Below are 14,868 nucleotides of genomic sequence, written 5' to 3'. Positions count from 1 at the left end.
GTGTATGCAGTAATAAGCTGGTAAGATATCTGAGGGTAAATTAATTAATAATGGTTTATGTTATTTGATCCACATGTTTAAAAGATATTGTTAATTATATTTAAAGAGATAATATTATGTTTCTATCTAGGGTTTCTACTTTGTGCTAGTTTCTACTTTGTGCCTCATGTTTCCATGATAGGTCTACTCCTTTTTTTATTTCTTATTTTAATTATAGCCAAGGTTTATACATATGTTTTGGAGAAGTCAAGAATTGTTTCCCAACCACCTCAGCAGCAAAACTTCAATGTATTTTATTTGATAAATGATGGACTATCACCTGAAGAGAAGAGTGCCCCGTATTTCAGCAATCTGCTGTCCCACAGGTACACTTTGAAACTTCTAATGATTGTTTACACAGACACTACATAAATGTTAAAGAAATAAGAAAGAATACAATGAAAGGTTTTCTGAACAAGAAGTTAATTTTTTGTTCTACAAAATAAATAGTACTTGCATCATCAGGAAACGATTAAACAACAATGTGTTTTGTTCCAGCAGTATATATAACAAAGACGCTTGTTTTCACTTTAGTGATAACTGTATTAGAGTTTACCTTAAAAACTGCAGACAATTTGCAAGCATCAGTTATGACTTTAAAGGAAACTTTGGTGACTGGAGAAGAAGCCACAAAAAACAGAGACCTAGTCGATGATGAGCGCTATAAAAGAAGACATTTGCCTCTTGGTGCTGAAGATGAGATTATAATTCAGTGTTTTGGAAACACACTTGTACAGTACTTGATGTGACACGAATGTGCAATATGACACATATATGCAAAGTGAAAGGAAACAATTTATAACTAGTAGCTGTCTGCTTTGCAGATCATTCTGGAAATAGGAACTAAAGCTAGGATGATGTTTTCTGAGATAGCCTTTTTTTATGTGAAGATTTTAATGAAACAATATTATCTGTTTACAGACCTTCATCTGACCATAATTGTCTGTATAAATCTAATTTTGTCACTACTATCCTGACTTGTCTGCCAGAGATGTTTGCATGGTATTTACTTCTGTTTATTAGCTGAAATTTCCCATGTACTGATGTGGAAGGTTTATACTCTTTTTATAAGTCACATTTTGCTTGTATATTTAGCAACCCTTCACCCTACACAACTCTCACTGGTGGTTTAACATAAGATCCCCGCGATGAGAACTTAACATTTTTAATGTGAAATGAATCAAGTTAAAAGAAAAAGTTTTGACAATGGCTGTCTTCAGCAAAAGTTATTTAAACATAAAGCAGTTATAATTATTTTTCTGAAATATTTTCTAAGGTAGTCTGGGCAAGAGAATAAATATCGTTTAACAGGTTAAATAGCTTAAATGGAAATATTATCATTCTTTTTTGATAGATGTGTGAGGAAACCTTTTCAGTACCACCACTAATGTAAAATGTCACTTAAATAATATCTCAGTTCAAAGCTACTTTTGACACTGACATTTTACACCAAAAAAGTTTACTAATGTTCTAAAAATGTCCCATAACATGATCAATTAAACTAAATTAACTGCCTCTTTGTTTGTTACAGGTACTTGAACCAAAATGTACTAGAAGACACTGAGGCAACAACAAACGTGCAGAATAGAGAAAAATGTGCTGCCCTAAAACAAGCCCTCAGGGCCTTGGGTTTCAACAACCTGGTATGTTCATTGAACAGCCTGTTCTCAGCACTTTACGTCAGTATTTTATTGCCTTGAAAACAAGTCCTCATTCACTTGCTGCCACAGATCCATATCATAGTAAAGCTACTGTTTATTGTGGAGAAAACCAGCACAGGAGCACTTTTATAAAACCAAACATGAGCTGTTCGGGGAAAAAAACAACAACATTTAATTTACTGTAGGGTTTATTTTCTAAAAAATAAGCTCATACTGTACATAAACATGGGATGAGTTTAATGGTGTATTTATGGATTCCAAAAAAATATATTTTACATTTTTATTGACTGGGAAAATGCTAATGGTAGTTGTAAGTCTTTTATAGCTGTGAAAAGTTTTCAGTCTAAGCACTTCTCCAGGAGTTGATGATAGTGAGTTGCAGTGCGTATAGAGAGTGCATTGGAGGTTATTTCTTTAATGCTCTTCAGGTTCAGGAGAGGAGCTCCAACTCCAATTAGCAAGTCATTGTCTGCTTTTTTTTTTTTGCTCTGATTAATCCTTCTCTTTAGCTGTAACATGATATTCAAAGAGCAGAGCCTGTCCAGACAGGTTCATCAGTCACACCGGTTTAAAAGTCTTCATTGTTCTGCATTTTCTTTGAAATAAACACCACACCAGTGCGGGAAGATCACATTTATTATCTGTGAATACAAAAATGCAGTGCACTGAGCTTATGGTCATCAATTCAATTGAAGTACGGAATATGTGCTTCCTAGGTCTAATACAGCAAAGGCCATGGGGTTTTTCTATTATTGTTAATTTCTTTTTCAAAACAGCAAAAGTCAAAACTCAGGATTACTTCAGCATCCTGTTTTCAGTATCGCTTTTCTTGGTTGCAAACTTCATTGTCAGGTCTCACTGCTTTATTGAGGACTGTATGAGCAAGACAATATTTTTACAGATTATCTGGGACCATAAAAAAATACACTTGGTTCCCTTTATAACTTGCCTTAGTTGAGAATTTACTAGGACATACAGCAAGCTATTTTAAGTCTCATTTGAAATGCCATTACTATCACTACTATTGCTACTATTAAATGACAGCACTGTTACAACAAATAAATAATAATAATGGCAGTATGGAAAAATGTGATATATTACAGATTTAATTGAGTCACAGGAAAAACACATTCTTGACCTTCAATGTTTTTTATATTTGTGATGATCCAGGTCTTCACTACTACAAAGTTTTTATATCTTTCCACATTCTAACATAATATTATGTAACAAGGGTACCATGATGGTTACCTCATGGTCTTGGGTTCAGTTTTGCACAGAGGTGTATTCTGTATGAAGTTTATATGTTTTACTTTTTTTCTCTGGGAGCTCTGTTTTCTTACCACTTTCCAAAGAGAAGCAGGGTAGATGATTCGGTGTCTCTATTTACAGTATGTATGTCTTCCCTGCAAAGGACAAACACTCTGTCCGTGGTGACGTCCTGTCTTTTTCCCTGTGTCCGCTGGGTTAGGCTCTTCATGGCTCGTCGTGATGCTCTAAGGCTGATGCAGCTTTGGATAAGAGTGTCTGATACAATCCTTATTACAGGCATGTTACTTACTGCATTACGACCACGTAAGTCAAGTAATAATGAAAAAGCTAATCCTTTCCTTTATTAGCTATTACTCATAGAGGACCGCATCACACAAAATGATTAAATCAGCCATTTTTACATTGTAATGTTATTCAGACATGCCAAGAGCCAAGGTGTGTTTAACTTCTGAGTTAATATCCAGCAATGTTATATTTCTGTGAAGGACAGTAAATGTCTTTTTTTTATTTAAAAGCAGTAAAAATCCTTAAACTAAACCGATGTTGCTAGAACTACATTTTTCAAAGCATTGTACATATTAAGTATGTATATATTTTTTCAAATCCTGCCATCAGAGACCAGACAAACTACATCATATGACACATTCTGTTCAAATTGGAAGTGTTTTCAGTCTGATAAATAATAATAATAATATACCTGCTTATTATTGCAGTCCCTCTTATGTCAGGATGCACAGGCTGGAGAGAGAGCATATGGGTGCTCAGGGCTCATCTGTACTCCTCTGCTCTCTAATCTGGGTGTACGTACCCATTATCCAGTTAATAACCGCATTCAGTGTGGTATCACAGCATGTTATATATTAGTGTATTTGGCAGTCCCTTATCTGATTAAAGTGGTTAATACCAATTTTATTGTCCTGTAATGTTTGCCTGAGCCACTGAAAACACAGATTACAATTCCGGATCAATATGTCCTGGTTTCTTTACAAACATGTTTTCTATGTCTGTGGACGATTATCCATCCCCCCACCCGCTGACTGTTCCCCACCCCCACCCTGGTAGCCAGATGCTTGAATCAGTAGATCACTGCCTGCCTTCATCACCACTAGTGGCTGCATCCCATTTATTTCATGTTATTTCCCTGGGAACAGCTTGAGATTTTAAAATGTTCCTGCAAAGGACTCATGTTCAGATTGCTTCATCATTTTAAAATAGCCACTTGGTGATGGTTAGAGTAAGGCATATAGTGAATATTTCTTTTATTATAAAAGTATCGCAGTGCTTACTATATATTTATGAATGGCACTGGATAAACCTTCTCTGATAGATAAAACAGAAAGTCAACAATTCATACCCTAATTATTCTGCTCAACGGATTATCTAAATCATAGAAACATCAACATATCAGAATCCCAGTACTAGAAGTCTTTAGGAGCATTGTGAGCTCGAATATAGGAGAACTGTAGTTATGTATTCCTTTTACCTTAGTCCTAATGACAAATTTGAATATATTTTATCTACAGTATGTGCTCATTCCAATAGTCAACAATAAAGACGTTTTAATGAACATGGATTAAATGCTCTGCTCGCTTCTACAAAAATGATCTAACCCTAAATAATTAATTATTTCTTAAGGTATTATATAGTAATTTGTCTGGTAGAGTAACTTTCTTAATGAGATATTTCTTGCATACTTCAGCCTCATGATTACAAAAGGTATTTCAGTGAATGGAGGCTATCATTCTCTGTGATGGCACCAAGGATATATTTGGAAACCAAGAAGGAATGTGGCCTATGTTAAGGAAGGAATGCACAGACCCTTTGGTTCCAGTACCTCAGTTTTAATCTGACCAAAGCAGCCTGTTTTTATTTTTAAGAAACAATCTACTTTTTGTAACAGAGAGATAAGTCAAAAGGGTCGGAAGATTCAAGTACAACATTTTGATATTTAACAAGTTAAAATGATATACAGCACTTACAATTTATTTATATAATCTCATGCTCTGTTCAGAATGTGTATTGCAGATAACAGAGTAGTGCCAATCTTATCTTGGTGAATCGTTGTCAATTCCTTAATAAAATCTGCTTAACAATCATGTGTAAAATAATGGAATTGACCATTCACCATCTTTATTTTAATTGTATAGTTATTTTATATTTATATTTATAGTTGTTTTAATGGATATGTATGACATTATGTTTTATTTACCATTACCATAGATGAGTCCAAAAGAGAAAAATGAACCAAAATACTTACATTTCGATGTCTTGCTCCAGACGACTTCATTCAGATTTATCAGTTAATATTTTCTGTACTGGGTTTTAACCGTTCAGCCTTCAGAAATTTAACAGTGTAATATTTTCTGAGTTATCTGTGTAGAACACTTCTGAATTCATCGTACTAACACTGGAGACAGGTTGAATGATGACAAATTTGTAAATATTTTACATGCCTGACACAGTAACTCAGATGTAAGAATTGAATGTTCCCCTTCCTCACACAATTTCTTGACCCACAGGTGATTACTTGCCTTCTACCTTTTTAAATCAAATTAGTTTTCACACAGCTTGTGTTCAAAAAGTAATGGATTTGATGATTTTTCCATATATAAGTAATACTTTCAACCCAGTTGAATTAATGAAAAGGTTGTGGATAACCAGAAGAGAATGGTAAAATATTGCTGTCTAAAATTGCAAAGCTTCTTGTGGGTTAGCTTTAACTTCTTTTGCTGTCTGGTTTTAATCAATGTCAGATGAAAAACCATAATGTGGAATTGGTTAACATGTTCATGGAATAGCCCACTATTGGTATAGCATCTGGTGAGTGCCCTATCCAGTCTGTTTAATTGTTAGGTAACTCGTCGATGGTAAACACAGTGGGGATATCCAAAAGCAATACAGAGAGAAACCCCTGAGACAAGACATCATACTATTGTACTGTTTTGCCAGCTGTATGTGATCCAGCCTATTTTGAAACTTGTGTACAGTACTAGGCTGTTTTTCTGTAGAACACAATGATGTTCCTGTGAAGTTTGGAGCACTAAGTTAAAAAAAAAACTAATTGTTCCCTTGGGAAGCATCAATTACTGTTTTGCTTTAACTTTATTTTAGCCAAAATACTGTCCAAGGAAATAACACTCTCTGTTTGTCAGATATGGATTTTTTTCTCTGATTTCCTGATTTCCAGTTCCTTGGTTTGTTTACACATGGTAGCTGACGGTGAAAAGATGAGAGTAGCCAGTAGGGGGCAGCCTGTTTCTATGGTACTCAGCATGTTACAATCTTTTAATATAATTGCTCAATTCAATTACAGCTGTTGCCAGTCTTCTCATAGTTGATATTTTAATTGATTTTGTAATAAATATGATCCCTATGAATTTACCTCCTGAAATTGAGATTGTATATTGAAATATTGATGTGTAATTTGAACCTCTATTACCATTGCTATAAATCTGCATGTGTTTTAAAGGATGAGTACGTTTTACCTTCTTTGTTCCAAAGCTAGAGTTATTTACCACATTTTTATACATTTAGGTTCATCTTTATTTATTCTAAGCTATATAAATAAATCTGCAAATACATGAAAATATACATGTCAACATGAAAAAGTAAAATTATGTACTGTAAATCAGCTCATGTCTGAAGAAAAAAACATGTAAAAGAGTTTCAAAGAACAACATTTTTCTAGCTGTCACTCAATAATTCAATGTCTAAATCTCCTTCTACAGTGTTTGCTATTTTGTTTTGTTTGTCATCTGCGAACTTGACTACCTTACTCAATCTAGATTATTTCCCATTGGCCTTTTCCAATCATGGCCTCCTCTATAATAATCCCCATCTATGAATTGGCTTAATCACTCTGTTCTCCTCCCCACTGAGAGCTGGTGTGTGGTGAGCGTTCTGGTGCACTATGGCTGCTGTAGCATCATCCAGGTGGGGGCTGCACATTGGTGATGGTGGAAGGGAGGCCCAATTACCTGTAAAGCACTTTAAGTGTAGTGTCCAGAAAAGTGCTAAATAAGTGTAAGGGATTATTATATATAAATATATAAATATTATTTATATAAAATAGAAAGAACGGAGATCCTAGTACAAATCCCCGTAATACACTGAAAATTCACTGAAGAATCACCACAGTTTGAGTATTTATCTCCTCTCTTTAATGTGTTACCTGCTCTCTAACAAGTATTTAAATAAAGCACATATGTTTCATTGATTACCAGCTGCATGTATTGTGAGATTAACCTTTTTTGAAGAAAAGTTTTTGAAAATCTACATATATTATATTTTGTGTCAATCACTGCCACAGCTTATTCAAAGAACATTAATACATTATGTAAGCAAAGCATTCAAAATCTTCTAAATCATTGCAGGATATCCTATAATAATGCTATTGCCAGAAAAATTAACATCTATTTCAGTTCTAATTGCTGTTTATATAACCTATTAAAAGTAAGGCTTATTTGTCTGTATTTACTGCAATCAATTTATCACCCTTGTTATGGATGGATGCTGCTTTAGCAGTTTTCCAGTCTATGGGTATTTCCCCTGTCTAGAGTGACAGTGGAGAGAGTTTTGCTAACAGCTTTTAAAAATACCTCTTATTTCTTAAAGCAGAACTGATAGAATACCATCGCACCTGGAAGATTTGTGATTCAGTATTTTATTTTTAAATAATATTTACTATTGCCTACTCTACCCAAAGACTATTTATATAGAAAGTTCTCGGTTTTCCACCTGAGGCATTTTGTCATTTTCTTGAATGGAATATTCGTTTAATTTATCAGCTTATTCTCTTTCATTGTCTAGAAGGTCGTAGTTATCTCTGAGAAATTTCATCCTTTCCTGGTATAATACTAAAAGAAATGTCTTGTATATTAGCCCACACAGCAATATTCTTTTCTGTTTTGCCCTTGCCTTTCCAATATACTTTTACCTTTGCTTGCAGTTCATCAATCTCCATTTCCTTAACCGGACATTGTTCTTTTTTACTCCTTTTATTTTTCCTAATTGATTTTATAAGCCATTTGGGCCCCTGCTTCCTGGCTTTTGATTTACTTAGTCTTGGGATGAACCCATTGAGTGCTTCAAGCAAAATCTCCTCAAATTGTTACTATCCATTCTCTACTGATTCCATTATCTGTTCTAGATATGGACTTTCTTTGTTTTAAGAGTATAATAGATGTTCTCTGTCCATATATTTTAAAACTAATTTTAAGAAGTTATGAATCATGATCTTGTGTTTCCATTTTAGAGTGATTTTACATCACTGCATTTCTATATGTTAAGTGTGTTAAGTCACATGTTTTACAGAAAGGGTTTTGTACACAAAAAGGACAGAATTAGAAGCATTGTTAGGAAAATGATTATAAAGAGAGATAATAAACTATATTATTTATTAAGTTGTCTACTCATTTATGTCTACAATGTGCTAGAACCAATAACAAGTTCAGGCCTCTGAATGCTAAATAAATCTGATACAACAGTGTAATTAACAGAGTCCTGGAGAATCAAATAGGAGGCCTTTAACCTTAAGCTAGCAATGATGTGTTAAGCCTGCTGTGTTTAAGACCAAGTGAGAAGTGATGTAGTCAAGAGCTCAATTCTTTCATCTCCTTCATTAAAGAAGGATTTTACACGTCATTAGATGATTGGTCTGTCAAAAATTAAAATCTGTCCTTCTTTGCATTTTTGTTAAGTGCTTTTGCATTTATTATTCATTCATTTATGCTTATTGTTGTTTTAAAGGAGGTGGAAAACATGTTTGTGATTCTTTCTGCGATCCTACACCTTGGAGACATTCAGTTCACGGCTCTGACAGACGCTGAGACAGCACTTGTGTCAGAACAGCAGTTGCTGGAGCAAGGTCAGTGATGTGTGACCTCCTGGCTCACTGCCAATATCAAGTTACTCCAGAAGGGGGAGAACTTTCTATACAAGGGTAGAGGCTGCTCTTCATAAGAAGTACCTTTAAAATGTGAGAAGAAAAATGAAAAATAAAATCCTTTGCATTTGTTTATTTCTTTGATGTATCCACTGCAGCAAAACAATTTTCATTTTTTTGGGGGGGGTTACTGTTGGTATAAAACTATTTTTTTCAGTTTCATCATTAATATGTTTGTATTGTCAAAAATGCAAGGGTGATCAATGTTGGAGTCAATAAAGTTTTCAGTTTGTCCTTTTTAAAAGAGTTTTGTAATGCATTTGTGGTTGTAGCTGAGCATTTGTAGTTTTTAATTGATTAAATCACAGTAATGCTGTAGCACAATGGGCAAACTCATTTAATAAATGTCATGAAAATGAAGACTTTGGTTAACATGGAGGTGATTTATTCTGATTAAGTTTTTTCTTTTTCCTGGGAAATATTAATAAAACATTATTTTTGTAGTTGCCGGCATGCTACAAATTGCATCTGATGAACTTGGATCTGCACTGACATCTGATGTGCAGTACTTTAAAGGTAAGTCTTCATTACAAAGTATTTTAATTGAGCAATTTTACTGTTAAACTATTTTTTTAAGATGGGTCCCTCAATGAATTCCACTTTTCCTGCTTGGGGACATGCCATTTAACAATGAAAGTATTTTAATTTCAGTATTTTGGGTTGAAGACTAAATTTAATTTCTAGCATGCATTGAAAAACTAGATCATAACTGAATATGAGACTTTTACTTGTAAATTTCTTTAAGTTAAGATAAATAGCTATTGTGTTGGAGAAATGTGTCATGGCATTGAAATAAATATTTGTTAACCTAGTACACTGGGGTTTTTCAGTCAACACCGGCACATGCAAAGTGACCTTTTGTCTAAAATTAGAAACTCAGCATCATTTCATCACATTTCATCTCAGCTGGTAAATACTGTTGCTGAGAAGGGACATGTAGCTGATGACTGTGACGTTAGTACAGCTCATGACATTCATTTGACAGAGCCATGGAATCAGAGTAATCTGCCAGGAAAAGTCAGAGGTGTTTCTTCCACATGGATACCAATCTGGAAATTCACTTGTGTCAACTGTTGTTTAAGGCAGAGACCAAGCATGGAGCTGAAAAGCTATATCTCTCTGTTTACATGACAGTCCCTAAGGAACACGCTAGCAAGCTATCATTTCTTGTTACCCAAGTGGAAACTCAGGATTTGTAAATAGTTTAATCATTTTTGGTCTTATCTTCACACACAGCTTATATACCATATAGTTGTGCATATATTTTTGTTGCACACCTGGTCTGTCTACTGTTATAGATTTGTTTTTATATAATTCCACCGAATGTGATTAGATAAGCATATTGTTTCCCTAGTTATGTGGTAAGCAACCATTTAAAGGATAATAAAATAATAAATAATATATGGAAAGGGTGTATTCTCTGAAAATGGGAGAAAAAAAAACATTTTTCTATACCAGAGTTCACACTTTTAGAGTAATCTGAGATTAATCTGAGATTGTAAGAGGAAATCAGAATTGCTGTACATCCAGTTTAGCATTAAGAACATTTTCCCTTGTCAGTTCTATCAATTTAAAGATAAACACAAGACGTGCTCTTTGTGGTCAAAATTCAAGTTTTTCTCAACTTGTACCTTGTCAGCTGCTTCAAAAAGTGCATGGTATCTAAATTTGATATTCTTGTATCTATTATAGGTGATGTAATTATGAGAAGACATACAGTTGAAATGGCAAATCATTACAGGGATCTACTTGCAAAGTCTTTGTATAGCCGTCTCTTCAGCTTTTTAGTGAATAGCATCAACTCTTACCTTCAGGGACATGAAGACAGCAATGGGTAAGAAAGACATGATAATGAATTGGAAAACTTGTCTCCCTTGTAATATATTAGTCCGAGTTCAAAACTGGAGCCTACACATTTGACACTTCTCATTAAAAAGGTGATTAGAGGGAATCTGTGGGGTCTTCAAAGTTGAAAGAACATTTCTTTGACAAAAAATGGGGAATTCTTGACAGTAAATAGATGGAGCTACATATTATTATTCTACCTGGTTTCATATGTTGTCCAAATTTAGATTTTAATATATTCCTACGCGCACATAAAGCTGTTAAGGATTTGAAACACTGAACCAGCTACAAATACAACTTGTGCTGCTGAGTTGCCCTGTGATCTTATTTAATGGGATGATAGGGTATCATAAGTTTCTTTGATTTGTCTTTTATATTTAAATGTGTTTAAATATATTAAATGTGTTTGTTTGTTTGTTTGTTTGTTACTATTATTGTTACTATTATCCACTAGGAATAATAATATAAAATACACCATAAAGAAGATCAAATGTATTTTGTGTCCAACACAACAATATAACATAACAGCCATCATCAATGATATGGTCAATGATGTGGTCAGGAAAATAATACTTCAGTAACATGTCCTATAAAAAAAACTATAATAAAATCAAATCAATAATCATTTACGTTATTGAAAAGTGAAATTAGGGGGTTAAAAGTTTTCCTGTATCTGTCACTCTATCACCTTGGGCAGCATTTCCTAGATGCAAATTCACAGTGGAGGGGGTGTGCCACACACTCCATAATGCTGTTGGTCTTCTTTAGAACATTTGTAGAGTTACATTACATTTCGAGATGATCTGATTTACCCCAATGGTTTTGTTACCTACAGTATGTTCACTATTTTAGTCACCCTATGACAATTGTTCCAACAGTCTTCTATTCCGCAGGCCCTCTTTTTTTACAGGATTCTTTGTTTCATGAATAATACCTAATTCTCCTGATAACCGCAAATACTCTTATTGTGTAATTTTGTCATATTTAATATGCTAAGACACTTTCAGTAAAAGATTTATAGAAATGTATTAAAATGTTTAGTTCCTCTCAATGCAGCTAGGCCTCCTAAGGAAAAAAAAATGTCTCTTTTGGGCTTTTAATAAATGATTTTTATTTGTTTTCAAAATATTTTATTTCAATGAGAACTCATTACACTACTCAATAAAACCATTTAGAATGGGTCAATGAAGGTATTCTGGGCTTCTTGCTGTTTTGCCATTCGCAGTGTTAATAATTTGTGTGTTGGCTTTTACAATCATTAATCTACAAAGTACACAACAAAGGGGACAAGACACAGCCCTGTGGTGATCCAATAGAATTGCAATGTATATTAGATAGCTGTATCCCTACTTTAACCTGTTGAGACAAACTTGAAATCTGAAACTCATCTAATCAAGTTATAATTTTATTTGAAATTCTTCTGAGAGTTTCGGTGCCAGTGAGAGTAGCTGAATGAGGTTAAAAGGCAGAGGAAGAATCGACAAATAAACAAATAACATATGACTTTGCGTGGTCAAGATGTTTCTAAACCTCAATTACCAAAATAAATTCTGAAAGTGAGTGAATGAGAACCTAGAAAAACTCTGGAGGGAGACAGAAGGGACACAGAGACAATCTAAGCAGTTCAATGTCAGCAGTACACACACCCTCTCTGACAACAATAGTGTTTCACCAATACTTTGTTTTACCATTAGACAAACGTCATCCATGATGTTAACATGTGACCTTGTCTCTATACAGCTATTGTTACAGAGACCATCAGACTTGATATGCATCTACAACTGTCTTATTATCATGTGGTTCATCAAGTGTATTTGGTTGTATTTTTCTCTAGTAACATAGCTACTTTAAAACTATTTGTACAAAGAACACACAAAGTATGACATTCTGTTGAAACTCTAACAGTAGGGGACTATTTCAGAGCAGCCAGTCAAACCTATTCTGCATGTCTTTGGTGACAGGAAACCAGAGCAAAAACCTACCCTAACACACAGGGAGCAATTGGAATAAAGAAACTAATTCCACATAGAAAAGCAGCCAATTGTGGAATCAAACCGAAGAGTTTAAATGATGTGAGACAATAATGATAACCACTATGCTACCAGGCATGACCAGGTTTTGAGCAACAGAACAATAACTGCAGTTGTAAATAAGGGCCCATCTACACCAAGTAGTACAGTATATAAGGATACTGACTAAGAATGTCACAAATATTGTAGGCCAAAAGTGTAACCATAATATTTATAATTAATTAAGCTTGATCACAAAATAACACCCATCTTGCAGGTCAGACACATTACACACTGTCTAAAATTTGGCACATCACCATTCTTTAGGATTGTTTGTTTTAGGAATAATAATTAATGTGGACAGTAACTGCAAACACTCTACTGTGTAATGCTTAAAGTGAATTAATTGTAAGCAATCTGTTTTATTTATCACTTTTAATGTGTTTGTTCAACGGATAGCTGGCATAGCCTTAGTAATTCAGTCTTAAACCTGATAATCTTTTAAAGCTGCAGGCAAATTCAGATATATTGACTTAATTTAACAAGTAGAGGTCTAGGTGACATTTTGTCAATGCTAAACTTAGTTAATATTCTTCTCCATTATACTGATGTAAAAGGCGGTTGTTAAATCTAAACTGAACTAGGTAAAGTCTGGCATAAATATTGTAGCACTGATTTCCAAAGTTTTGCGCCTTTCATTATATTTGATTGTTTTGAAATATTTTCCTACTGCTTTTTTAATGTAGGTATGAAATACTATTAGCTATACTGCAGTTGGTATTAGTTATATTAACTATATTAGCTGCAAACAGCTACTTTATATTACCCTGCAAAAGTAGCCAGCAGCTACTATAAAGTACAGTATATAACCCAGCAACTAACAAGTGGCAACCTACTGAAGCTAAGCAGGTGTGAGCCTGACCTGTACCTGGATGGGAGACCTCCTCAGAAAGCTAAGGTTGCTGCTGGAAGGGGAGTTAGGGACCCTGTGGTAGGGAGTGCTCACCCTATGGTCTGTATGGATCCAAATGCCCTGGTATAATTCCTTCAGATGAGATGCAAAACCAAGGTCCTGACTCTCCATGTTCATTACAAATTCCACAGTGTTTCACGAAAAGAGTAGTGGTGTTAACCTGGCCAAATATCCCCCTGGCCTTTACCAATCATGGCTTCCTAATAATCCCCATCTATGAATTGGCTTCATCACTCTGAGAGCTGGTGTGTAGTGAGTGTACCGCTCTCTGGCTGCCATTGCATCATCTAGGTGGGGCTGTACATTAGTGGTGGAGGGGAGTCCCCATTATCAGTGCTTTGAGTGGAGTGTCCAGAAACAAGATATATAAGTGTAAGGAATTGTTTTTATTATACAGCTTAATAGTGTCTTGCTATGGCAAAGCAAGCTGATGTATGTGGCTTCAAAAGTAGCATGATTTTTCAATATGTGCTAATGGCACACTGAACATTAGACTTGGCATAATTGCCAAATCAGACAGCTTCAATAATGTCTGCCCTCTGGAACTTAAACCAATTAAAAACATGTGATATGTTTCTGAACATCGCATCAGATGCAGTTGCAGATGTAAGTAGAGTAGTCTAATATGTATATCTGTATGGACTTCAATGTGTCTCTGTTGGCACCACTGAAGATGGACTGACCTGTTATGCGTGTTATTTTCTAATATTTAGGAAGGACAGTACATAATACACTTATAATTTCTGAATGTGCCTGCCTTAATAGTGTGTTCCAAAAAGGAATGAAAAAGAGTTAAATTTGTGTTTATTACCAAGGACCATGAACTCCACCGCTGACATTTGTAACGTTTGCAGTTTTGGTACCATCTGTCTTTATACGCATGTTCCCACAAAATACAGCATTCTTATTTTGCTTGTAACATGTAATACAACAAAGCATGTTAAAACCACAGATTAACATTCTTTCAGGAGTACCCTGTAAATCACATCTTAGCTGACGTAATAATTTTATCTTTGGTTCTTGAATGAAAACTTTAAATGCTTTGATGAAACTATTTAAATTTCAGAAGTGGCCCCAATCCTGACATTTTTTTTTTGTTTCTTACATGATGTGTATTATTTTAAAAAT

At 34.5% G+C, this 14,868-nt stretch overlaps 1 protein-coding gene across 1 annotated transcript in view; it reads left to right on the top strand.

Moving 5' to 3' along the window:
* myo16 (myosin XVI) overlaps positions 1 to 14,868 on the top strand; it is a 138,192-nt gene that overhangs the window by 55,198 nt on the left and 68,126 nt on the right. Inside the window, exons 15-19 of the mRNA XM_088914495.1 lie at positions 218 to 365; positions 1,571 to 1,682; positions 8,718 to 8,835; positions 9,358 to 9,429; positions 10,606 to 10,747. Of these exons, the coding sequence (XP_088770621.1) occupies positions 218 to 365; positions 1,571 to 1,682; positions 8,718 to 8,835; positions 9,358 to 9,429; positions 10,606 to 10,747 (592 nt within the window). The remainder of the gene's footprint in view (positions 1 to 217; positions 366 to 1,570; positions 1,683 to 8,717; positions 8,836 to 9,357; positions 9,430 to 10,605; positions 10,748 to 14,868) is intronic.

This window comes from Atractosteus spatula, chromosome 4 (genome assembly GCF_055471065.1).
Source record: "Atractosteus spatula isolate fAtrSpa1 chromosome 4, fAtrSpa1.hap1, whole genome shotgun sequence".
Classification (NCBI taxonomy): domain Eukaryota; kingdom Metazoa; phylum Chordata; class Actinopteri; order Semionotiformes; family Lepisosteidae; genus Atractosteus; species Atractosteus spatula.
Note: the sequence above shows the minus strand (reverse complement) of the source record. Positions and strands in the feature narration are given on the sequence as shown.